Here is a 24,319-nt window from a genome sequence, read left to right on the forward strand (position 1 = left end):
CAGACAATAATGTGTGTTTCATTCCTGGCAAATGTTTTATATTATGAATAATCTGGCATGTACGTTGATTTTCTTGGAACTTCAAAAATCAAATGAAAACAAGAATTCCACAGGAGCGGATATTTGTCGCCTGCAGTCAGGGTAAGTTTTGAGGTTGAACGACCCAAGAAAACTGGACTTATCGCACGGAAACAGTTTTTCTTATTATAGTTACGGCGACATTGACCTTTGACCTTCTGACCTGAAAAGCAACCCCAAGCAAGCAGTATTGGTAAGAAAGCACTGTATGAAGTCGAACTCGGTCGACCAAAAGAAACTCAATTAATCGCATGGAAACAGATTTTCTATTTATAGTAACGGCGACATTGACCTTTGACCTTCAGACCTTAAAAGCAACCCCAAGCAAGCAGTATTGGTAAGAAAGCACTGTATGAAGCCTGAGTTCAATCAACCCAAAATAACTCTAATTATTGCACGTAAATATATTTTTTATTTATAGTATCGTTGACCTTGACCTTTGACCTTCTGACCTGAAAAGCCATCCCAAGCTAGCACTTTTGGTAATGAATCACTGTATAAAGATTGAGTTCAATCAACCCAAGAGAACTCAAGAAATGGCACAGAAACATATTTTCTATTTATACTAATGGTGACCTTGACATTTGGACCTAAACGGCAATCCAAAGAAAGCACTATTGGTAAGAAAGCACTGTATGTAGCTCTATCGACATAAAGAAATTCAAGTTATCGCAGGAAAACAGATTTTCTATTTATATAAAAGTGACCTTGACCTTTGACCTTAAGACCTGAAAAGCGATCCCAAGCAAGCAGTATAGGTAAGAAAACACTGTATGAAGTGTGAGTTCTATCAACCCAAAGACACTAGCTCCAGCAAGGAAATAGATTTTCTATTTATAGCAAGAGTGGCCTTGACCTTTGACCTTCTGACCTGAAAAGCAATCCAAAGTAAGCACTTGTGGTAAAAAAGCACTGTTTGAAGACTGAGCTCAATCGACTTATAATAACTTGTAATAAGTTATTGCACAGAAACAGATTTTCTATTTATAGTAACGGTGACCTTGAACTTTGACCTTGAGACCTGAAAAGCCATCCCAAGCAAGCACTTTCAGTAAGGAAGCACTGCATGAAGTTCCAATCAACCCAAGGGAACTCAAGTTATCACACGGAAACAGATTTTCTGTTTATAGCAACGGTGACCTTGACCTTTGGACCTGAAAAGCATTCCAAAGCAAGCACTTTTAGTAAGGAAGCACTGTTTGAAGTTTGAGTTCAAGTGCAGTAAGGAAGCACTGTTTGAAGTTTGAGCTCAATCAACCTAAGGGAACTCAAGTTATCGTGCTGAAACCTTGTTTAGGACGACACAAACGACGCCGACAAATTAGTACCTATATGGCACCTCGCATTGCAGCCTCGCATTGCAGTCAACACAAAAAAAGATTAAAGACTTACTTATTTTTAAAATACATTACAATTGTAGATGCACATAGCATATATTTCTTTGTGGTTTAATAGAGGTATCTTACTGTACTTATGCAGGTACCACAATTAGAACTACACAACAGAGAGACAATTCAGAAATACTGTTCATTAAGCAAGGGAGAGTAACTGAAAAAGTGGTCCTGTATATACACTGATTGATGTTGGTAAAAAATAGGCTTTTTTAAGTTATTTCATTTTCCTTACAAATGTTTGTGAAGTTCTTTGAACAGAAACGTAAGTGTTAACAATCAGATCAGTGACATCCCAATTGTACTCACCGAGCATAGAATTTTATGTACAAGTTGACTCATATTGCGCTCGCTATGCATTACCATGGGAAGTGGCGTAGCAAACCATTTTTCGGAGTGTATGGTTCCTAGGGGGTCAAGTGTCCGCGGGGGAGGAGGGAAAAAAAGGAATACTACTAGGCCCTAGAATCAATCTCTTGTATTCTGGGAAATCCTTTAATCTGATTATTAACAAGTTAAATCCGACTTTATTATGAATACTATTAAATTTTGTACTTTACTAAGTAGTTTTTTTTTATATAAAATTCTACATAAACCTTCAAGATTTTTCCCTGTATACAGACATAATAACGCTAATTTATCAGACTAAAAGTTTCAAGAAATATTTCTTATTATTTCTTTTTTATGATTGATACGGACAGTCCATATTAAACATAAAAAAAAAAAAAAAAAAAAAAAAAAAAAAATATATGATTGAAAAGAAATCTTGAAAACTTTAGTGTATGCTTGAGCATACAAGCATACATGTTTGCTACCCACTGATGGAAAGATGCAGAACTTACCAAAAATCTGTATGCATTCTAAACAAATGAGACATTGGTCATTGTGTTGAAAGTATTTTCTTTATTGATGAAATATATTTAGTCCAACTCTTTCAATGCAGCATTTGAAGTGCTATTCTAGCAATATGTTTGAAGTTTGTGGAATCAAATTCAAACCAGAAAACTGTGAAATTGATTTTCTTTTTGATATACAAAATCAGAGATGTACAGAAATCAGATACTGTTATTGGTCGGCACTGATCTCATTAGAAATATTATATTTATTTATGCAATATGAAGGTAAAGTATCCCCATAAGTGTGCATAGTGGTTTCAATGTCACTGCCCCCTCTCTCTCTTTGAGGACCTTGGATTACCTGGCTTTTACCTTGATTTATATGGTGAGAGTTGTAAATTAATGAGAATATACATACCCTTCCAGAACATCTGGGCTTGTATTTATGAAACCGTTCTTGTGCTCAAGCATGGATTCTGTACTCAAACCAACTTTCTTGTAACTCACTTAAATCATGTCAAATGATCAAAACGTCAAATATAAACATTGAAAACAATTTTCTGCCCTAAGTTTCTTCAATGTTTTCCCAAATCATTGACAGAATAACTTTTTCTTATTAATTTATAGCCGGAACAAGAAATTGGGGTTAAGCACAAAATCCATGCTTGAGCATGCAAACAGTTTCATGAATACTGACCCAGATATCCTGTAAATGTACATATCATTTAAGACAAAGATTGTTTACAAGAACATATAGTCTAGTTCAGTTTATCAATATGTTTGCATCATAAATTTTGGCCCAAACATAAGGCCGAAGTGTTCAACTTATGATGAATTCTTAATGAGTACAAGGCATGATTCTTCATTTTACACATCAAGTGGAAATTATTAACAGAGCAAGTGGCATTAGTTACATTTTACCAATTAAAAGATACATTTCCTGGAATTGCATGTTTGATGGTACCATTTCTTTTCTGTCCCGCGAAGTTCAAGTATGACTTCCTGTTGAATTACCAATTCAGTAGGAGATTGGTAGGTTATAAATTGAAATCAACTGTACATCTGTGGTATTGTATGCAGGAACAAGCTGTTCAAAGTTAATCCACATCACCTATGATTGCGGCAGCATTATCACCTATTGCTGGTCAGCTGATCTACCTTGATTCAGCTGGTGGTTCATCTGTGCTCATTCCACGTCTGTGAATAACAGGTAAATATTTATTTCACCTGCCATGTACTCTAGGCTTTCAGTAGATTCTTGAAATTATGTTTTGGGCTCCCTAATTGTGACTTTGGACTCCTAGTTTTAAAGGACAGGAATATTTGACATATGTTTTGAGTTTTTTTTTAACTTTATTTGACTTCTGAAATTGCTTAATGTCAAGGGTCAACTGAAAGTTCTCATGTACTCTATTTTTCCAAAGGTCTCCATGTAAATTGTTTCCTCGTTCAGACTTTGACCTAATTTTATCTTTTTAGGTTCAAATAACAGTTCTGTTCACATTTCGGTGTTCTCTGTTGTTTCCGTATATTTACTGAAAAAAGTTTAAAATAATTCTAGGATCTTATATACTGCTTTATCACAACCTAGTTCGTAGGTCATAGTTCGTAGGTCATCTCAAAGCGGTTCACAAAATATTATTCGTGGTTATAGGGCCTTTGCAACCAGCCAATATCTTTCTCAACTCCCTGGGGAGCATACAGTCGGTGCTGCCATTTTGGCACTCACAGCTAGCATTCAACAATTCTAGCACTGCCCAACCTGGTACTCATTCACAGCTGATCAGTAGACTGGAACAAGTGGAGTAAAGTATCTTGCTCAAAGATACAACACAGTGCCGTGCCGTGACTCAAACTTGCAACCCTTCGTTCACAAGTCCGTTGTCCTACCACTAGACTACCGTGCCTCCAATATAATATAAGGTTTATTATACCTTCAACTCTGCAGTTAAGAGAGATTATTTATATTCAAGTGCTTCATTTTCTGATCTGAGGTATTTTGAAATTTTATACCAATTTGAACATTATTGAAGGCATCAGAGCATGATCTACAGGAGAATAACATCATTGTTCATCACATGGTTTCATCTTCTTTTCTGGGGGCTCTTCATCTGAAATACAATAACATTTAATGAGCTAACTCTAAACTGAACAAATGAACTCTTAAAAACATGTCTGTAAAATAGAATTGGATAATGTGTGATAATTATATAACTGACACCCGTCTAGATAAAGGCATGTGCATATTTATCATATGATATAAGTCAAAAGGTTTATATAAATGAAATACATGAAGCAATAGAGTTGTAGTGATGCAGTGATAAAGTCTAAGATTGGGGGATATACACACAATCAGGAACATGTAGTTAACATAGGTTTTGTGACAGGTAGATGTGTGCAAAATGCACTGAAATCAGTGTTGTACCTTAGGAGAAGTCTGGACTACATTTAAAATTCATTTTATACTTAAGCAGTTGTAGGCCTAAGACAACTGGGCTTTCAGGAGACAATCAAGAGCATGATTTAGACTCCCAAAAATTAGTTTTGACTCTTGGGTTGTAAAGGATAGGTCTATGACTCTCCATACATTCAGGGAAAATTCCATTTGACTTCTGAAATTGCAAAATGTCAAAGGTCAACCGAATGCCTGGCACAAGAGTTTGTTCAGCTGGGAAAAGTCATACATATAAAGGCATATTTGATTAATTATGTGTTTGCAAAGTTTAATTAAAATCAGCACAGGACTGTCATGTAATGTGGATAAAATGTGGATAAAAATAAAGACAGATGGACAGATAACCTGATTTTGGTGTTTCCAGTAACTTCATTGTAGGGATACAATTAATTAATGGTTAGATATAGACAACAGATACAGCAGGATAGAATTATTTACTGTTTTCACACAAGTTACAGTACTGACTGTAGTGATTTACAGCAGATCCATCAAGTCATAGGTGATCCGTGGTGATACATGTTTTACACAAGAAACATCAAACCATGCATTTCACATAGATATCTACAGTATTTACGTAACTATGATATTTTTTTATATGAATGGGATCGATACTTACTTGCATGTTGTTGTGATGTTGTAGTGTTTTTGTCACTCCTAAATAGAAGGTGTCTTGGAACATTGAAGGCCACACAATACATGTCCTTGTTAGGGGCCACATTCCTCACAAACTTTATGGTGGCATCATCTGGTAGTGACTCCCCTAGGTTCTCCTCTGCAAGCTCCCTGGCAGCTTGCCTAGTATCATCTGCTTTCCCAAAGACATGGCAGTGAACAAAAGGCAAGAGATGGTCTGGGTATTCGTCCTGGTCACAAGCTTTGTCCGATAATAAACCTATGAATTCATCGAGAAACGTCACAGCTAACCCCGGCAGATTCATAACAACAAAGGTCTTGTGAATGTTCATATAATCTAACTGCCATCTTCTGAGAAGTTCAGGTTTCATCACAGACCTGATGAAATCTCTTCCATCCAAATTGCTACAGGTCACTTTTGTATTTATCTTATTGAGGGTAGCATTTTCCAGCAAGCTTTCGTAAGAATGAGGATTTAAGTCATTGGCGAACACATCAACACCCCTCCTTCCTGCTAAAACTGCAAATGGTCCAACTCCAGCAAACACATCAAACATCAAATCCCCCCTCTGGAGTTGATTAGCAATCCTGGCATGTTCAGTACCTGATTTTAAGAAATTTAAATTCTATATATAATATGAACCGGAAAAAAAAGGCAAATTTTTACTGTGATGTTGCTGGATCTCTTTCAAGAGCAACAAATCCTATATACTGTAATGACCTAGGCAAAGCAGGATGGTTGAAAACTGAAATTCAGACAGAAAGTATATATACACTGTAATCGTTCTTTACCTCCACATTATGCTATTTCACAGTTCTTTAGATAATAAAATAAGTATTCTGACCTTGACATTCCATGAAGATTCTGAAAGGTCATGGATATTTAACATTATGTTTTGAGGTGTGACGGTACTTAAGTGTAGTAAGTTTCATAAATATGTACATAGGCAATATAAATTTAAAGTTTCCATTAGAAGGGGACCCACATTATTATAAAGCTACTTTTATGAATTTTGTCATAACGTTTCCTTTTGCCCAGCCACCAATAACTATACAAAAAGAACTGATAACACTATGTCTATATACATGTACGTATACAAACGTATTTGTAAAGGTGTAAATATGTACCATTTTCACAAATCCCAATACCCTTTGATCCTAAGTCTTAATTTCACATGTAACATAGTGATGTTTTAACGTCTGCCATTTTTTTTTAACAAGTTGCATCTAATAAATGATGATTATTGACATGAAATGTTTACCTAGTCTTGTATTCCAGTAGACTTTTGCAAAGTCAAATTTAAATGTAACTCCGTTCTCTTTGACTGTTGTAATGGTGTCATCTTCACCTGCGAGAATCTCCATCTTGAAGTTTCTGAAAGTGTTGTCAATGGTGCTGAGTTTGTTCACAACTGTTCTGATATAGTGGTGTTTTTCCAATAGCACTTGACCTGTAGATAAAAGAACACATGAAGACAACACATTTTTACCAATATAAAAATAGCATTTCATCAACTTATGTAAATGATGTGAAATAAAGCATGGTTCTCGTTGATCATGTTCAGGAAATGTTATTATCATAAATGTAGTGAAATAGTCAGATCTATAATGACAAGCATCAATATTTCATTATTACCAGTATTGTATGTATTTGCTTAGAGGAATAATTGCCAGGTGTAAAGGTTGCATTTGTATGGCCTTGTATTGGCTCTTCCACATACATAAATCTAGCAAATTGAGCAGAGGAGTACAACTACATGTATATTATAATTATTGTAACAGGAGAGGAAAAATGCACGGCAAGACCGGGGATCAAACCCTGGACCCTCCAAACTCTAGACGGACGCTATACCAATTGAGCTACTATACCTGGTCGCTGACGATCGACCCAGTCCATGCAGTTCTGCTACATTATGTATTTAGAATACTAGCCCATGCAGATTTTTTTTTTTTAATTCTGTCCTGACCATTATTATACATGGTAGTATGCAAGATACAAGATTGTATCATGGTGCGAACATAAATGTAGTCTATATACATGGAAGTGCCAATTTATTACTTCCAAGTACAGACTATGTGTTAACTTTTTCAGAGAGTACCAGCAAGAGTGTAACTTAAGTCCTTTTATTCTATCCATTTCTTGCTTAACTGGTCACATACAAAGACACTACCCGGTTGTTTCGCCCTAAATCCTGTTTGCACCAGGTCATTTAACTTTGTGATAGGTAGTTTCCCTTTTTAGCCTGTTTAGTTGTGTATGGCTAATACAATCACATTTGAGGATTTCTCTAGTCTTGCATTTGTCTTTTCTGGTATTAGATATGGTCGACCAGACCTGCATATATGGCCCGAACTAATAATACACCCGAAATTCTTCAGATAACTTAGACAACACAACCATTCATGAAACATGAAGATAGTAAGTTTTAGATGATTAAAAACATTTACTGAACTGAAATTTATTACTTATACACAGATTACACACTTATATTTTTATATGGGCGATACATCCCTCGGACAATTGGATTCAGGGCAAAACAACTCGTAAACTGCAAATGGGACTCTGAACAAAACAACCTGAATCACATTAGACAGCGCACTTTTCCCAATGTCTTTCCAGCCTCCAAGAGGGCCTGTATTCATGAAACCGTTCTCATGCTCAAGCATGGATTCTGTGCCTCTCGGAGGCTGGAAAGACATTGGGGAAAGGGTGCTGTCTAATGTGATTCAGGTTGTTTATATCAACAACTTACCAATGATTTCTTTATACTCAAGAAGGTTTTCCCTCAGGTTCAAGTGTATGATGTGGCCAACAATTGAATAGCCAGACACATTCCCCAACTCTTTTGGAATTATTGCCAGTAAAATTTCTTTAGCTTTCCAACTGTCATAGTTCAATTCTACATCATCTTCAAACCATTCACTCAAGTCAACTTCAGCTTCAATCAATTTATTTTTAAAATCCTCTCCAAGATCTTCCACACATGTAACTTTATCTGGATGAAAAACTACAATTTTGAAATCTTTTTCTTTTTCTGTGCCCATTCCCTTCACAGTTACAGGACATTCTTTAAATGTCCACTCTCCAAAATATTTAGCAAGCAATTTCATTTTTTTTCTTCTTACGGGTAATGCTTGCACTGTGACTTTCTTCAAGAATTTCTCTTTATCAAGGACTTTCATTCCAAGTACAGAGACTGGGGGCGATGCTTTTGGATGCACATCTGTTTCTGAGAGACCATTAGGTGAGGTTTGGGAAGCTTCCGAACCATCTGTTTGAAATCTGATGGGTTCTTTTGACTGATCATTTTGTGCACAAGTAGGTTCAACTTTTTCTGAGGTAGCCATGTATCTTGCTGATGTGCAAATCCGTTGCGATTGTAAACAATCTAAAATCTGACGTCGTATGTTTGAATCCACATAATTTGACACGTAACGTACGGCTGATACTTTTCTGTGTATAAAGCTGATTGTTCTTATCGTTGTTCTGAATATATGCAATGGAATCATTAGGACATTACTAGTGCCAAATGTGGTGTAAGGTAAGACCCGTAAGGTTTCTGATGTAAAGTATTGGTAACACGTGAAAAGTAACCGGAAATGCGGTTAATTTTACCTCAACGACAAAAGAGCATTTCCTCTATGGGGGTAATTAATTTCAGAGAGATTCCTGAAGATAATTTGGCGTCATTTTATGCTTTTGTTCATTATGTAAAATTCAATAGTTATACATATTATCAGCTAAACCAAAGATTATAGTCTTTGATAGTACATGTCTCATTCAGCCTTAAATTGAAATCCGATAATAATGAATCATCCCCCATAGCTTTATTACGAGTTATCGTTCTTGGACTGGTGCAGCTGGAAGTTGGGAAGTTGTGTATCATTACCTAGGCTGGTGATGGATGAACTTGGATGTCCAAGATGTAAAACAACCAAATATCGGAACCCATCTCTCAAACTACTCGTTAACATATGTGGCCATTCTCTGTAAGACATGAATGTTTCCATTAACTGATCAAGCTGTGTTGCATTAGTTTGGGAACAGCCCCTCAGGGTCTGTTTACAGGAACAATTTTATCGCTGAAGTGGGGAGTAAAGTGAAATACAAGGATATATTTTTTAATAGTAACAAAAGAGGGCGTCATTCGTTCAACATAAATCCAACAAATTATAAAATCGGGTACAATTTTGTACCACATGAGTCTTATAACACTGTATAAAAAATACCCCTTATAGTATATTTTTATACAGATTGTTGTTTTTATATTGATAAAACGTTAGACTCCTTTAATTGTACAGATGATGATTAGATCAGACCTAAAAATGACAAACTGTATCACCTCCATTATGCCTATGCTGTGGTCGAGTAATAATAGCCGTATTAATTATAAATAGAACATACATACTTTCATGTTCACCTTTCGCATTGCACTGGGTGCTCCCAGGGACCAGTGTAACAGCTAAGGAATAATAAGGGGAAGTGCTGCCTTACTGGAATTAGCTAGCTTTTCCAGTTTATAATGGGGCATATTAAGCCTTGGACACGCTCACTAGGTAGCAACACCAAACCTGCATGTGGTCAGTAGATAAATGAGTGCCAGTAACGCAAGTGAGCTCCTTCTACTTCTCTACTTAACTTCTGCTTCTACCTGCTCCTGCTCCTGGGCATATATATATTTGATGGCAACATCATTACCCTGGCTACCAGTGTAGGTAAGGCCAATTTCCAGTGATTAGGGAAGGTGCACTGGTACACAAAGGCACCACATGATTCCCCACTCACTGGGTAAGTCTTCGAATGATCGAGACTTCTTGGAGGAGGCATGGTGTAACACCCAAGGAATAAGAGGGGGAAATACTGGCAATTCAGCTTTTCCAGTGATATGGGATAACCCTTGGACACGCTCCCTTGTTAGTGATGTCAAGCATGGCTTGATTTGGGCTCACCTCATGTTTACACTAGTCAACGGAGAATAAAGGCGGTGATATGAATTGTCATTTTAATAAAAAGTTGGACATGATCAGAAGAAATAATTTTTCACACACAAATTTACCTCACTATATTATTTATTGTGTAAATGTTGAAAAATGATACCCTTTTTAGTTCCTTTTTTTTACATGATCATTTTTATGTTTTTATTTCTCTTTATTCCCCCAATCAATTCAATAAAAGTTTTACTGTAAACAGTACTAGTACACATGTTACCCAAATGTAGGATTATTTTCCATATGAAGGATTGCGCTCAACCTCACCAGTTATGACAAAATTGTTTCGTATATTTTGTTAAAGTCTGTGTTGAGAATATGTTATGTGTCACCACCTTACACATATAAATGTATTTAATAAGTGTTATTGTAACAGAGATAATCAGCATTATTTAATGCCTCTGCTTAGGAATCTAACTGGGGACTTCTGGCTCACTAGTCTAATGATCTATCAAATAAGATGGAGAGAAAGTTTGCCATGCAAATGTTCAGCAGAAAGCAGTTAGTATTTTACCAGGGTGATAATATTACTCACCGTTCAGAAAAGAACCTGTCTCAAGGGTTTGGGTTAATATCCAGGGGTAACAGCGATGCTTATAAGAGTAAGGCTGGATATTGTGTCAGATATTTTTCGGGTCCCTATATGTGGGCACCAGTGTAACTGATGAGATGCTTATTATTCATTGCCTCCACAAGAGGTTGAACCAGAGACTTATTGTTACATAGATGTAGCTTTATATGCCTCTGGCTGAACCAAGACCTCTGGTTAACTATAGTCTGTCTGACACTCTTAAGAAGCCTTTGAATTGGTCACGTGGTTCCCCAGGCTGTGGCAAATACCAGACATTTCATTCAAATGTCATTTCCTCCCTTCCTGTACCATGCATTTTGCACAATATACAGTGTATGAGAGAATGCTTTTTTTAATCATAACATTGCATTGTGTTCTGACGAATCGTTTTGATCTGGTATTTTATTACAGATGTGAGAGCTGTGTGGATTTGTTGTTCATCAAAGGATCTGGGGCCTGCCCAGAATGTGGTACTGCTCTGCGCAGGAACAACTTCCGACTGCAACTTTTTGAGGACTCCTACATTGAGAAGGAAGTGGAGATAAGAAAGAAATTATCCAAAGAGTAAGTAATACATGTTCTATAAAGTGCTTTGTCAGAAGAATATCAGGTATGTGAGTTTCCTCATTTGATCACAAGTTCTCTTACCCTAAACAGGCATATCTACACTTTTCCTGTTGAGAGATATCCTTGTCTCACTCTAGGACCTGGGTTGAGGTGGGGTGATCCCCCCATTCATAAAAATTGTATGATATGTCACGTCAACAATGCATTGAACTTGTAACATGAACATTATGTATATGAAAGGGTCAACAGGGTAGGAGAAAAAGAATCATTCACCTCCTTAATGTGAGATGGAAGGAAGGATTCTTATGCTGCAAAACACTCAGCCAGCCTCATGTTTGGTAAATTAAAAAGCTTTGCCATCGAGTTGAGATTCCCCTATCTCAACCCCAAGGGGGTGAAAGATTCTATTAATCTCATATATGTATGATTGAACAAGTATATATATAATTATATTCCTCCGAACAATCAGGGAATGAAATTGCCCTATAATAGCAGTCACCTTCTCTGCTATTAAGTCATATTTCAATCCAACTTGATATAGGGAAGTAACTCTTGCCTACTGACAATCGTATCAATTTTATATGAGGTTTTGTTTCTGTAATTATGTCTCCCCTTCGAATGAAGGGAGACATTGTATTAGTACTGGTTCTTCTGGTTCTGGTTCTTCTAATATGATCTTGTCCGGGTGGTAGCTTTTCAGCTGTTGAAGATATCTTGATGAAACTTGCAGTATACCTGCATCACCCATAGACGATGTGCAGCGCATGCACTGTCATAAGGTCATTGTGGCCTTTACCTCAAGGTCAAAGGTAAAAAAAAGACTTGATCGTTTCAAACATTTAAAGGTGTACGCCAAGGTGATGCCAATGGTCCTCACTGTGACTAATTTTGATGGCATTGGTTTGTTTTAATCTCAACTCTATCAAAGCATCATTTGCGACTATAGGGTCAGTTTTGAGGACTTCTGTAATGGTCCCCATTACGATTAGAACTTGCTCCTATACAGATTTTATTGTTCACTGTGACCTTGATCTCAAGGTCAAAGGTCATCTAAGTGCAATGTTTTCAGGAATATCTTGTCTGGGCCGTAACTTTTAAACCGTTAAAGGGGAGAGACATATGTTTTTGCTCATAAAAACATATCTCTATTAAAATAATATTAATTGTTTCAGTAAAACTTTGGCATTAAAAAGAATCCAGAACATTTATAGGGAGATGTATAGAAACAACATTCAATAAATTGTATCAGTTTGGAAACATGTTTTGAACAAGTTTTACTTTATTCACAACATGTGTATAAGTTTGTTGAACCTTTCAAGACAGTAACCTTTGAAAGTATTGTAACACGTTCATACATACCTTGTTTTTGTACGAAGTAAAATTCGTAAATCACAAATAAAGGAATGGTTAAGAAAACAGGAAAGAGAACCATGAGATAGGTAGGCAGTAATATAAGCGAGATTGCAAAATAAACAGGGGACATTCATTATACTGAGATTTTACTGTTTTTGAAAGATTTTGGAATTTCACTGATGATCAATGTCTTTGAACAGCTTTAACAAGAAAGAAGAGGACTTTGATACACTCAATGGCTTCAACGACTACCTAGAGATGGTAGAAACAATTGGTATGTAGTGGACTAAGTTATCTTCATAGGAATGCTACTGATGTTTATTTTTTTTAGCTAGGTACACATGATGTTTCTTCAGTTTTTCTCTCCCTTATACAAAAACAATGTATCTACTCTGATTGTTCCTAATCATGGCTTTTTATTTGAACATGGTTAATAACCATCATATTTATGGGGAACTTCTTGATTTATTTACATCTATAATGGTGTCGTATTTCTAGTGAGCTGTTAAACTTGACTAATATTTGCAGATATGCTAGCTAGAGTCTAATATGAGATGTCACACATTAATCTACATCCTCATTGGTTGGATCATGATCACATGGACGTCGGTGATTTTTGATATTGACTTGGTGTTACTATTTTTAGAAACAGCAGGTCAATATTCACTCTATGACGTCACTTCAATTGTAACATCACAATGCTTTCTGCCAAATGCAGTGCTTTCCTCTTGACATTTTTCACACATTCCATCTGGTTTAATAATTTAAACATCATCTCAGTCCATATAATTTTCTCAGGTCCACATAACCCATATAACCACATATTCACCTCAACAAAAAACCATAATTGATCAATTTAATTTCAGTGTTTAATCTCACAAATAACGATGATGTGGAAAATACCAAGAAGATGATAGACGAGTACCGTAGGGACAATAAAGACCAGATTATGAAAAACAAATCCAAATTGGTATGTTTATGTAGGACAATTCAAACATCTTATATAAATATAGGTAAACAAAGGTTTTGATATGATGTGTTTGGTATTTCTGAATTTGTGTTTAGTAATAATAAAGAATACTTAAAAATGCTCGTTATTAATTCATGTTTTTGCACGGACTTTTCGTGTAGGGTCTTGAAAAAGAATACCTAGAGATGCTTATTATTAATTCATATTTTTGTGTTGACTTTTGTGTAGGGTCGTGAAGAAGAATACTTAGAGTTGCTGATAGAACAAGAAAAACAAACAAGTGAAGTCAGAAAACATCTGTATGAAGAAGAGGCCAAAATGGACAAAAAGAATCTAAAGAAGAAAAACACAGAAGCTCTTTTAGATGAGCTGGTGAATTATTTTAAATTCTAAGTCAGAGCGTTCCTAAAAACACTACTAACTTGTATCGAGAAATCAATTACTTTAGCCCCAAAAATTTAGGTTTTATTTTTGACAATTTTTGACAAAGAGGATAAGTTCCCAAATACATTTCATGAAATTCTATTCATTTTAAGTTGCCTCCTTTCAAAATTATCACATGACGCCATATAAGTAAGAGTTCGACTGGGAATCCTTGAAACATCAAGAGAGTCAATCTGAACAACAGAAATGAAATTAAACCTTTGTTCATTTGAAGGAAATATCTGTGTATTAGAACTTGTTGATTTTGTTTTAAATACATACATGTATGCCTTAGAACATGCTTAAACTGTAACATTTAAAATGAGACTCTGATTATTCCATTAAATCCGGATTTTGTTGTTGTCAATCCCTTTCACTTGCAGCTATTTATTTGTTAATTGATCTTTTTTAAAGATTTCAAATTTCTGGTTTTATGTATGGAATTCTGGTCAGATATTATGGTGCCACTGTGAAAGCACAATTAAAGTGGTATAAATATTTTGTCTTAATTTTAAGTCGTGTATTCATAAATGAATACTTTATTAGTTAGTATTGAAATTACTCCAGGGAAAAATTCATAAACAGGTTATATATAACTTTGACGGTATAGATCAACCTTCTCTCACTTTCCAGGAATTTTCTGACCTACCTGCCTCACACATCATGGCCACACACAAGGCCGATATAGAACATCAGGAGGAGGAGACTGCCACAAGCATTCCTATTCAAGCTGCAACCAAGTTTTCAACAGGCATTCGATTGGTACATATTTTCTCTTGTCAGGACATCTGACATGCTATTTTTGATAATGGCACTATTTTTGATAAAGTAAAATAGCAATTTATATCTTAACATCATCCTTCAAGTAAATGATTATTTCATTTTTTTTCTCTCTCATAAATGTGGTACGATTAAACGCTTATTTTTTTTAGTTCCATCAGTCTAGTCCATAAAAGGTAAATTATGCTAGGGTATTATGTACGCTTTATTTACAGTCTGAACACAATCTGCAAATTTGAAACACCTTCAGATTTATCAATGTGAGAACCATAATCAACATTGCCATGATTTAGTAAAGAATATAAAAAAAATTGGTCCAGAGTAATCAGCGCAATAAAATGTATAGAGTAAACATAAAAGGGAAAGTTTTAATATTCTGCTAACAGCAATGTAGATAAACAACCGTGATATGTGCTATATAACTCTAAGTTTAAATTTATTCAATCTGGTAGTTGATATTTGTCCACTTAAGTGGTTAATATTCTAGTGTTGATATTTGTCCATTCTAGTGGTTGATTTTTGTCCACTCTAGATCTAGTGGTTGATATTTGCCCATTCTAGTGGTTGTTTTTTGTCCACTCCAGATCTAGTGGTTGATATTTGTCAATTCCAGTGTGAATACTTTTCCACTCTAAGTTGATATTTGTCCACTCTAGTGTTGACATTTGTCCATTCCAGTGTGGATATTTGTCCATTCCAGTGTGGATACTTTTCCACTGGTATTTGTTCTCTCTTGTAGTTGATATTTGTCCACTCTAGTGGCTGATATTTGTCCACTCCAGTGGATGATATTGGTCCACTCAAGTGGATGATATTGGTCCATTATAGTGTTGATTTTTTTCCACTCAAAGTTGATATTTGTCCAAGCTAGTGTTGATATTTGTCCACTCCAGTGGTTGGCATTTGTCCACTCTAAGTTGATATTTGTCCACTCTAGTGTTGATATTTGTCCACTCCAGTGATTGATATTTGTCCATTCCAGTGGATGCTATTGGTCTATTCTAGTGTTGAAATTTTCCCACTCAAAGTTGATATTTGTCCACTCTTGTGGTTGATACTTGTCCACTCTAGTGCTAATATTTGTCCAATTTAGTGATTGATATTTGTCCACTCCAGTGGTTGGCATTTGTCCACTCTAGTGTTGACATTTGTCCACTCTAGTGGTTAATACTTGTCCACTCTAGTGGCTGGTAATTGTCCACTCTAGTGGCTGGTGTTTGTCCACTCTAGTGGTGACATTTGTCCACTCCTGTGGTTAATATTTGTCCATTCTAGTGGCTGGTATTTGTCCACTCCAATGGATGATATTTGTCCATTCTAGTGGCTGGTGTTTGTCCACTCTAGTGGCTGGTGTTTGTCCCCTCTAGTGGCTGGTATTTGTCCACTCTAGTGGTTACATTTGTCCACTCCTGTGGTTCATATTTGTCCATTCTAGTGGCTGGGATTTGTCCACCCCAATGGATGATATTTGTCCATTCTAGTGTTGATACTTGTCCACTCTTGTGGTTTATATGCATCCACTCCAGTGGATTCTATTGGTCCATTCTAGTGTTGACATTTTCCCACTCAAAGTTGATACTTGACCACTCTTGTGGTTGATATTTGTCCACTCCAGTGGGTGATATTTGTCCACTCTAGTAGCTGGTATTTGTCCACTCTAGTGGTTACATTTGTCCACTCCTGTGGTTAATATTTGTCCATTCTAGTGGCTGGGATTTGTCCACTCCAATGGATGATATTTGTCCATTCTAGTGTTGATATTTGTCCACTCTAGTGGCTGGTGTTTGTCCACTCTAGTGGCTGGTGTTTGTCCACTCTAGTGGCTGGTATTTGTCCACTCTAGTGGTGACATTTGTCCACTCCTGTGGTTAATATTTGTCCATTCTAGTGGCTGGTATTTGTCCACTCCAGTGGATGATATTTGTCCATTCTAGTGTTGATACTTGTCCACTCTAGTGGTTTATATGCATCCACTACAGTGGATTCTATTGGTCCATTCTAGTGTTGACATTTTCCCACTCAAAGTTGATACTTGTCCACTCTTGTGGTTGATATTTGTCCACTCCAGTGGGTGATATTTGTCCATCCTAGTGTTGATACTTTTCCACTCTAGTGGTTGATATTTGGCAACTCTAGTGTTGACATTTGTCCACTCTAGTTGCTGGTATTTGTCCACTATAGTGGTGACATTTGTCCACTCTAGTGTTGATACTTTTCCACTCTAGTGGGTAATATTTGTCCACTCCAGTGGATGATATTTGTCCATTCTAGTGTTGATACTTTTCCACTCTAGTGGTTAATACTTGTCCATTCTAGTGGCTGGTGTTTGTCCACTCTAGTTGCTGGTATTTGTCCACTATAGTGGTGACATTTGTCCACTCTAGTGTTGATACTTTTCCACTCTAGTGGGTAATATTTGTCCACTCCAGTGGATGATATTTGTCCATTCTAGTGTTGATACTTTTCCACTCTAGTGGTTAATACTTGTCCATTCTAGTGGCTGGTGTTTGTCCACTCTAGTTGCTGGTATTTGTCCACTATAGTGGTGACATTTGTCCACTCTAGTGTTGATACTTTTCCACTCTAGTGGGTAATATTTGTCCACTCCAGTGGATGATATTTGTCCATTCTAGTGTTGATACTTTTCCACTCTAGTGGTTAATACTTGTCCATTCTAGTGGCTGGGGTTTGTCCACTCTAGTTGCTGGTATTTGTCCACTATAGTGGTGACATTTGTCCACTCTAGTGTTGATACTTTTCCACTCTAGTGGGTAATATTTGTCCACTCCAGTGGATGATATTTGTCCATTCTAGTGTTGATACTTTTCCACTCTAGTGGTTAATACATGTCCATTCTAGTGGCTGGGGTTTGTCCACTCTAGTGGCTGGTATTTGTCCACTCTAGTGGTGACATTTGTCCACTCCTGTGGTTAATATTTGTCCATTCTAGTGGCTGGTATTTGTCCACTCCAGTGGATGATATTTGTCCATTCTAGTGTTGATACTTTTCCACTTTAGTGGTTAATACTTGTCCACTCTAGTGGCTGGTGTTTGTCCACTCTAGTAGCTGGTATTTGTCCACTCTAGTGGTGATATTTGTCCACTCCTGTGGATGATATTTGTCCATTCTGGTGTTGATACTTGTCCACTCTAGTGGCTGGTATTTGTCCACTCTTGTGGTTTATATTCGTCCACTCCAGTGGATTCTATTGGTCCATTCTAGTGTTGACATTTTCCCACTCAAAGTTGATACTTGTCAACTCCAGTGGCCGGTATTTGTCCACTCTAGTGGCTGGTATTTGTCCACTCTAGTGGCTGGTATTTGTCCACTCCAGTGGACGATGTTTGTCCATTCTAGTGTTGATACTTTTCCACTCTAGTGGTTGATATTTGTCCACTCTAGTGGATGATATTTGTCCACTCTAGTGGCTGGTATTTGTCCACTCCAGTGGATGATATTTGTCCATTCTAGTGTTGATACTTTTCCACTCTAGTGGTTAATACTTGTCCACTCTAGTGGCTGGTGTTTGTCCACTCTAGTAGCTGGTATTTGTCCACTCTAGTGGTGATATTTGTCCACTCCTGTGGATGATATTTGTCCATTCTGGTGTTGATACTTGTCCACTCTAGTGGCTGGTATTTGTCCACTCTAGTGGTTTATATTCGTCCACTCCAGTGGATTCTATTGGTCCATTCTAGTGTTGACATTTTCCCACTCAAAGTTGATACTTGTCCACTCCAGTGGCCGGTATTTGTCCACTCTAGTGGCTGGTATTTGTCCACTCTAGTGGCTGGTATTTGTCCACTCCAGTGGACGATATTTGTCCATTCTAGTGTTGATACTTTTCCACTCTAGTGGTTGATATTTGTCCACTCTAGTGGCTGGTATTTGTCCACTCCAGTGGACGATGTTTGTCCATTCTAGTGTTGATACTTTTCCACTCTAGTGGTTGATATTTGTCCACTCTAGTGGATGATATTTGTCCACTCTAGTGGCTGGTATTTGTCCACTCCAGTGGATGATATTTGTCCATTCTAGTGTTGATACTTTTCCACTCTAGTGGTTAATACTTGTCCACTCTAGTGGCTGGGGTTTGTCCACTCTAGTAGCTGGTATTTGTCCACTCTAGTGGTGATATTTGTCCACTCCTGTGGATGATATTTGTCCATTCTGGTGTTGATACTTGTCCACTCTAGTGGCTGGTATTTGTCCACTCTAGTGGTTTATATTCGTCCACTCCAGTGGATTCTATTGGTCCATTCTAGTGTTGACATTTTCCCACTCAAAGTTGATACTTGTCCACTCCAGTGGCCGGTATTTGTCCACTCTAGTGGCTGGTATTTGTCCACTCTAGTGGCTGGTATTTGTCCACTCCAGTGGACGATGTTTGTCCATTCTAGTGTTGATACTTTTCCACTCTAGTGGTTGATATTTGTCCACTCTAGTGGCTGGTATTTGTCCACTCCAGTGGACGATATTTGTCCATTCTAGTGTTGATACTTTTCCACTCTAGTGGTTGATATTTGTCCACTCTAGTGGCTGGTATTTGTCCACTCCAGTGGATGATATTTGTCCATTCTAGTGTTGATACTTTTCCACTTTAGTGGTTAATACTTGTCCACTCTAGTGGCTGGTGTTTGTCCACTCTAGTAGCTGGTATTTGTCCACTCTAGTGGTGATATTTGTCCACTCCTGTGCATGATATTTGTCCATTCTGGTGTTGATACTTGTCCACTCTAGTGGCTGGTATTTGTCCACTCTCGTGGTTTATATTTGTCCACTCCAGTGGATTCTATTGGTCCATTCTAGTGTTGACATTTTCCCACTCAAAGTTGATACTTGTCCACTCTAGTGGCTGGTATTTGTCCACTCCAGTGGACGATATTTGTCCATTCTAGTATTGATACTTTTCCACTCTAGTGGTTGATATTTGTCCACTCTAGTGGCTGGTATTTGTCCACTCCAGTGGACGATATTTGTCCATTCTAGTGTTGATACTTTTCCACTCTAGTTGCTGGTATTTGTCCACTATAGTGGTGACATTTGTCCACTCTAGTGTTGATACTTTTCCACTCTAGTGGGTAATATTTGTCCAATCCAGTGTATGATATTTGTCCACTCTAGTGGTTGATACTTGTCCACTCCAGTGGTTGATACATGTCCACTCTAGTAGTTGATATTAGTCCACTCTAGTAGTTGATATTAGTCCACTGTTGTGGTTGATGTTTGTCCACTCAGATGATGGACTTTCATTCACTCTTCAGGTTGACTCCTGTTCAGTGCAGTGGTTGACATTTGTTGGATCAAATGATTTATTTTCACTATTTTCTCCACTTAATGGTTGTCTAATGTATTACAGGGCATGTCGACATCAGAATTTGAGCCTGCACCCGAACAGAAAGTGGAGGTTTACAGCTACAGTCCCATAGAACTTATGATGTGTGGACCTGATCCGCCCTCAGAGGAGCGCATCATGCAGGAAGGGTAACTCAACATTTAAACAGTCATCTTTTGAAATTGAATGTGTTACAAATATCCATGGAGTAAAATAAGCATTATGTGGGTATCTTTAATAAAAAGGTTACAAATACTTACTTTATTGGCCATTGTATCGTAAACAATAACTGCCCTAATGGATATCAGTCACACTTTGGGCCTAATACAATGTACTGGTAACCATGTTTAGAACACATTTAAAGATAATCACAATTCATGCACTTTTAATCATGCAGGTTATCAGGACTTGTAAGCCCCTTAAATTTGTCCATAAATGGTCTGGCTAGTTCTTTAAGTTGTAAATTATCGCGAATTTTAAGTAGTACAATCACATTTTTCTTTGGCCTTTTCTAGGTTCTTGAGAAATGTGAGAGAAACATCAAACCAGGAGAAAGGAGGTGGCTACGAGAGCAGAATGGCATGTCAGCGAGCATTGATGGATGCCATGTGTGGACTGTTTTTCTTTCCATGTGAATCACAAACATTCCATAAGGACCCACAGCAGGGTAGTTCTGCTAACACTTGAAACATGTCACAGCATATTTGTAAGTGTGTGGATGAGTTTGTATGTGAATGTATATGCAATGTGGGTCGTGTGCAGACAGTGTATGTATTAATGCAATAGTTTGTGCTTGTTACAAAGTAATAGTTTATTTCTAGTGGTGTTTTGTTGAAAAAATAGTTCCTATGTGAATTCGTTCTTGAAAAATATCCCAGTTTTTTTACGACACTAATCAGCCAAAACATCGCAATGTAGAATCACAATTCAAGTGTATATGATGTATATTACACGGTACTCAGTGAATCAATATGCCCTCAATAAAGATTCAAAAACAGAAGTAGATCTCAATTAAAGGCTTTTAGGATAATAATAATCTCCTCAAGTATTCTATTGAAGATATAATTGTACACATATGTGCATGTTACTGATAATTGTTGTTCTACTACTGTAATGGGCCATATGCTATAAGTGTAAAATGCTTCAATTTCAGTTGGATATTTTGAAGTTGACTGTGTAAAATGAAATGTCATATAGCCACTGACTTACCTTATTCTCTTTATCTCCCTTAGCACAGACTTCAGCTAAATAAAATCATATTGGGTTGAGCATATAGGTGTCGACCTCCGAAACCTCATTCTTTCAATTATTCATACACAGTAAGCATGTTTACTGTGATCTGGTATTTAACCATGAAGGTTGTTGGTGGTGCTACTAGGAACTAAGAACAAAGATTGAAGTATGATAGAGTGTTTACAAGGGTGTGTGTGTACGAGGGTGTGTGTTTACAAGGGTGTGTGTGTACGAGGAGGGTGGATGTGTACGAGGGTGTGTGTTTACGAGGAGGGTGGATGTGTATGAGGGTGTGTGTACGAGGGTGTGTGTGTACGAGGGTGTGTGTTTACAAGGGTGTGTGTACGAGGGTGTGTGTTTACAAGGGTGTGTGTGTACGAGGAGGGTGGATGTGTACGAGGGTGTGTGTTTACGAGGAGGGTGGATGTGTATGAGGGTGTGTGTACGAGGGTGGATTACAAGGGTGGATGTGTATGAGGGTGTGCGTGTACGAGGTTGGATGTGTACGAGGGTGGATGTGTGCGAGGATGGATGTGTATGAGGGTGGATGTGTATGAGGGTGTGAGGTTGGATGTGTATGAGAGTGGATGTACGAGGAGGGTGGAGGTGTACGAGGGTGGATGTGAATTGTCCTCGATTGATTATATGCCTGTAAATATTGTGCTGTTTTACCTCAAAGTAAAAACAAAGAAAATTCAGAATTTGTCTTAATTATTACATATACATTAAATCAGTTTTTTCTTGGCTATTCACAAGAACGTATTGAAAGCTTTTAACAAATCAGCATGCTCCTTCCCAAATATCGCCTTCTTCTTCTTTGTTAGCCAACCATCATCAAGTATAACAAGCAGATACTTCATGCCTGTTGAGCTAAAAATAACACAACAACTGATACTTTGTAAGATCTATATTTACTTAACAGAAACAAAATATATAATAGGAATGTGTATATCTGACACAGAAGGATTCAAATACATTACAAGATGTATCGCTAGACATTGATAAAATTTGAAAGGTTAACCCAGTAGTGAGTATTGGGCATGTAAAACAATAGAAGTTCTAGCAAAACTTTTTAACAACATACAAAACAATGAAAACAGAGAAAAAAAATTAAACATACTAGTACAACAACCTTAAAAATGCACACCCTAGTTTTAAATGTTGGTACTGAACAAAAGTTGACAAGAAAACATCAGATACAAATTTTTATCAATACGGATGTAAAATAATCAAAACTTTGAGGAACTAATTTGTTTTTTTACAAGAAGATGAATAATTTCCCTTTTCTGGAAGTAAATATGGATACTTTTGTATGTTGGGGACACATTTGTACATTACATGTATTTAACCGTTATACAAAATGTAATCATGAAAGCAAAATTATAAATTGTGTATAATTGTATATTGAACAAAATACAAGTACAACCATATGAACAAAGTACAAGTACAACCTTTCCCTGGTTTACAAATACTGTGAAACCTTTCTAATGCGACACCTGTGGTACATAAAATATGAATTTAGACAGAATATTGGATTTCATCAATCTTATTTGGTAGTTTTTATTAAAAATGGAATAACAATCGTACGTTGGTTTTAACATGTTATTGGGATAAGGCAGATTTCCCAGTACATTCGAAATTTTATCCGGTAACTATTGACACTCTAGAATATTTTGTTTACGTCCATGTGAGCTACATTTATATGAAAGATTGAGACATCGTTCACTGGACCTCTATAATTAAGTTCTCTTTTTTTATCCTTTTTGTTAAAATATTTCTATATTATAGTGATAATCTTCATATATTACATTAGCACATGCTTTGCACACATTTCCTGTAATGTTCACATCCTTTCTAAAGGAAAATACTAGTAGTACACTAAAATCAGCAAGTCAGGGGGAAAAGGTTGTAATATAAGATGTTATCAATGTAGTAGAAATTGAATACATAACGGATTAAAATATAAGTAATTATAAAGCTTCAATTTATGAATTTCACAGGGGACTTGTTTGTCCAAAAATCTCAACATTAATATCGGAAGAAAGGGAACAATTATGCATTAAGCAGGCATTATAGTGTTTAGGAAAGCACCACATATATAATTTAGAACACTATTTGGGAAAAATAGATTTCTGCAAAATAATAGTGAACACACTAATTTTCAAAATAATCTATTTTCTTCTAATTGCACTTCTATGTATGCTTCAAGCAACACCAGCATACAACATAACCCTATAACAAACCTGATGTATTGTTTTCTTATATGTGGAGTATACATCAATATTTATAATAGTAATAATAATACCATGCTAAAAAAACCTAATAAACAAGTCTTATCACTGATCATTGAATATTTTAAAGAACATATATACAAAACAAAGACACAGAAACCTATGTTATAGATCACTAACTTAACATTATATATTAGATATTGTCAACATTATGGAATCAACAATGAAACAATAGAATAAAAAAACTTTTGTAAAATAGATCTACTACACATACATGTACAATCATTGAATAAGTACTACTTTTTGCTGTTGTCAGTCAATTTGTATATCAAAACTCGGGGATACAAATTTGATTATATAGATATAAATAAACTAAATCATAAACTGACATATGTTTTATGATACTATTTTCACAAAATTACAAAAAAAATCTTGTAATTAAAATTGAATTGATCATAAAAATTAAAGAAACC

The 24,319-nt window shown here is 36.5% G+C and overlaps 2 protein-coding genes across 2 annotated transcripts; one reads left to right on the forward strand and one right to left on the reverse strand.

The window, feature by feature from the left end:
* Positions 1-3,995: 3,995 nt before the first annotated feature.
* LOC110466074 (tRNA (guanine(37)-N1)-methyltransferase-like) lies at positions 3,996-8,985 on the reverse strand. Its single transcript, XM_021522353.1, has 4 exons — positions 8,147-8,985; positions 6,656-6,844; positions 5,377-5,997; positions 3,996-4,416 (listed from the first exon to the last, which is right to left on the reverse strand). Exons 1-4 carry the CDS (start codon positions 8,901-8,903, stop codon positions 4,370-4,372), a joined length of 1,614 nt encoding a protein of 537 aa, XP_021378028.1. The 5' UTR covers positions 8,904-8,985; the 3' UTR covers positions 3,996-4,369.
* Positions 8,986-9,237: 252 nt separating this feature from the next.
* On the forward strand, positions 9,238-21,886 carry LOC110466063 (CDK-activating kinase assembly factor MAT1-like). The gene is made up of 8 exons (XM_021522337.1): positions 9,238-9,383; positions 11,365-11,517; positions 13,074-13,147; positions 13,740-13,843; positions 14,072-14,215; positions 14,900-15,028; positions 20,407-20,531; positions 20,898-21,886. Exons 1-8 carry the CDS (start codon positions 9,295-9,297, stop codon positions 21,067-21,069), a joined length of 990 nt encoding a protein of 329 aa, XP_021378012.1. The 5' UTR covers positions 9,238-9,294; the 3' UTR covers positions 21,070-21,886.
* The last annotated feature ends 2,433 nt before the right edge of the window (positions 21,887-24,319 follow it).

This window comes from Mizuhopecten yessoensis, unplaced genomic scaffold (assembly GCF_002113885.1).
Source record: "Mizuhopecten yessoensis strain PY_sf001 unplaced genomic scaffold, ASM211388v2 scaffold11115, whole genome shotgun sequence".
Lineage (NCBI taxonomy): Eukaryota > Metazoa > Mollusca > Bivalvia > Pectinida > Pectinidae > Mizuhopecten > Mizuhopecten yessoensis.

Bases quoted from the DNA above. Each gene is read 5' to 3' on its own strand.
- LOC110466063 (XM_021522337.1), top strand. From the start codon at position 9,295: ATGGATGAACTTGGATGTCCAAGATGTAAAACAACCAAATATCGGAAC. The intron at 11,518-13,073 runs GTAAGTAATACA...GTCTTTGAACAG, and splicing joins AGAAAGAAATTATCCAAAGA to CTTTAACAAGAAAGAAGAGG. The intron at 13,148-13,739 runs GTATGTAGTGGA...ATTTAATTTCAG, and splicing joins AGAGATGGTAGAAACAATTG to TGTTTAATCTCACAAATAAC.
- LOC110466074 (XM_021522353.1), bottom strand. From the start codon at position 8,903: ATGATTCCATTGCATATATTCAGAACAACGATAAGAACAATCAGCTTT. The intron at 5,998-6,655 runs GTAAACATTTCA...TCTTAAAATCAG, and splicing joins CTACTGGAATACAAGACTAG to GTACTGAACATGCCAGGATT. The intron at 4,417-5,376 runs GTAAGTATCGAT...ATTGTATTTCAG, and splicing joins AACATCACAACAACATGCAA to ATGAAGAGCCCCCAGAAAAG.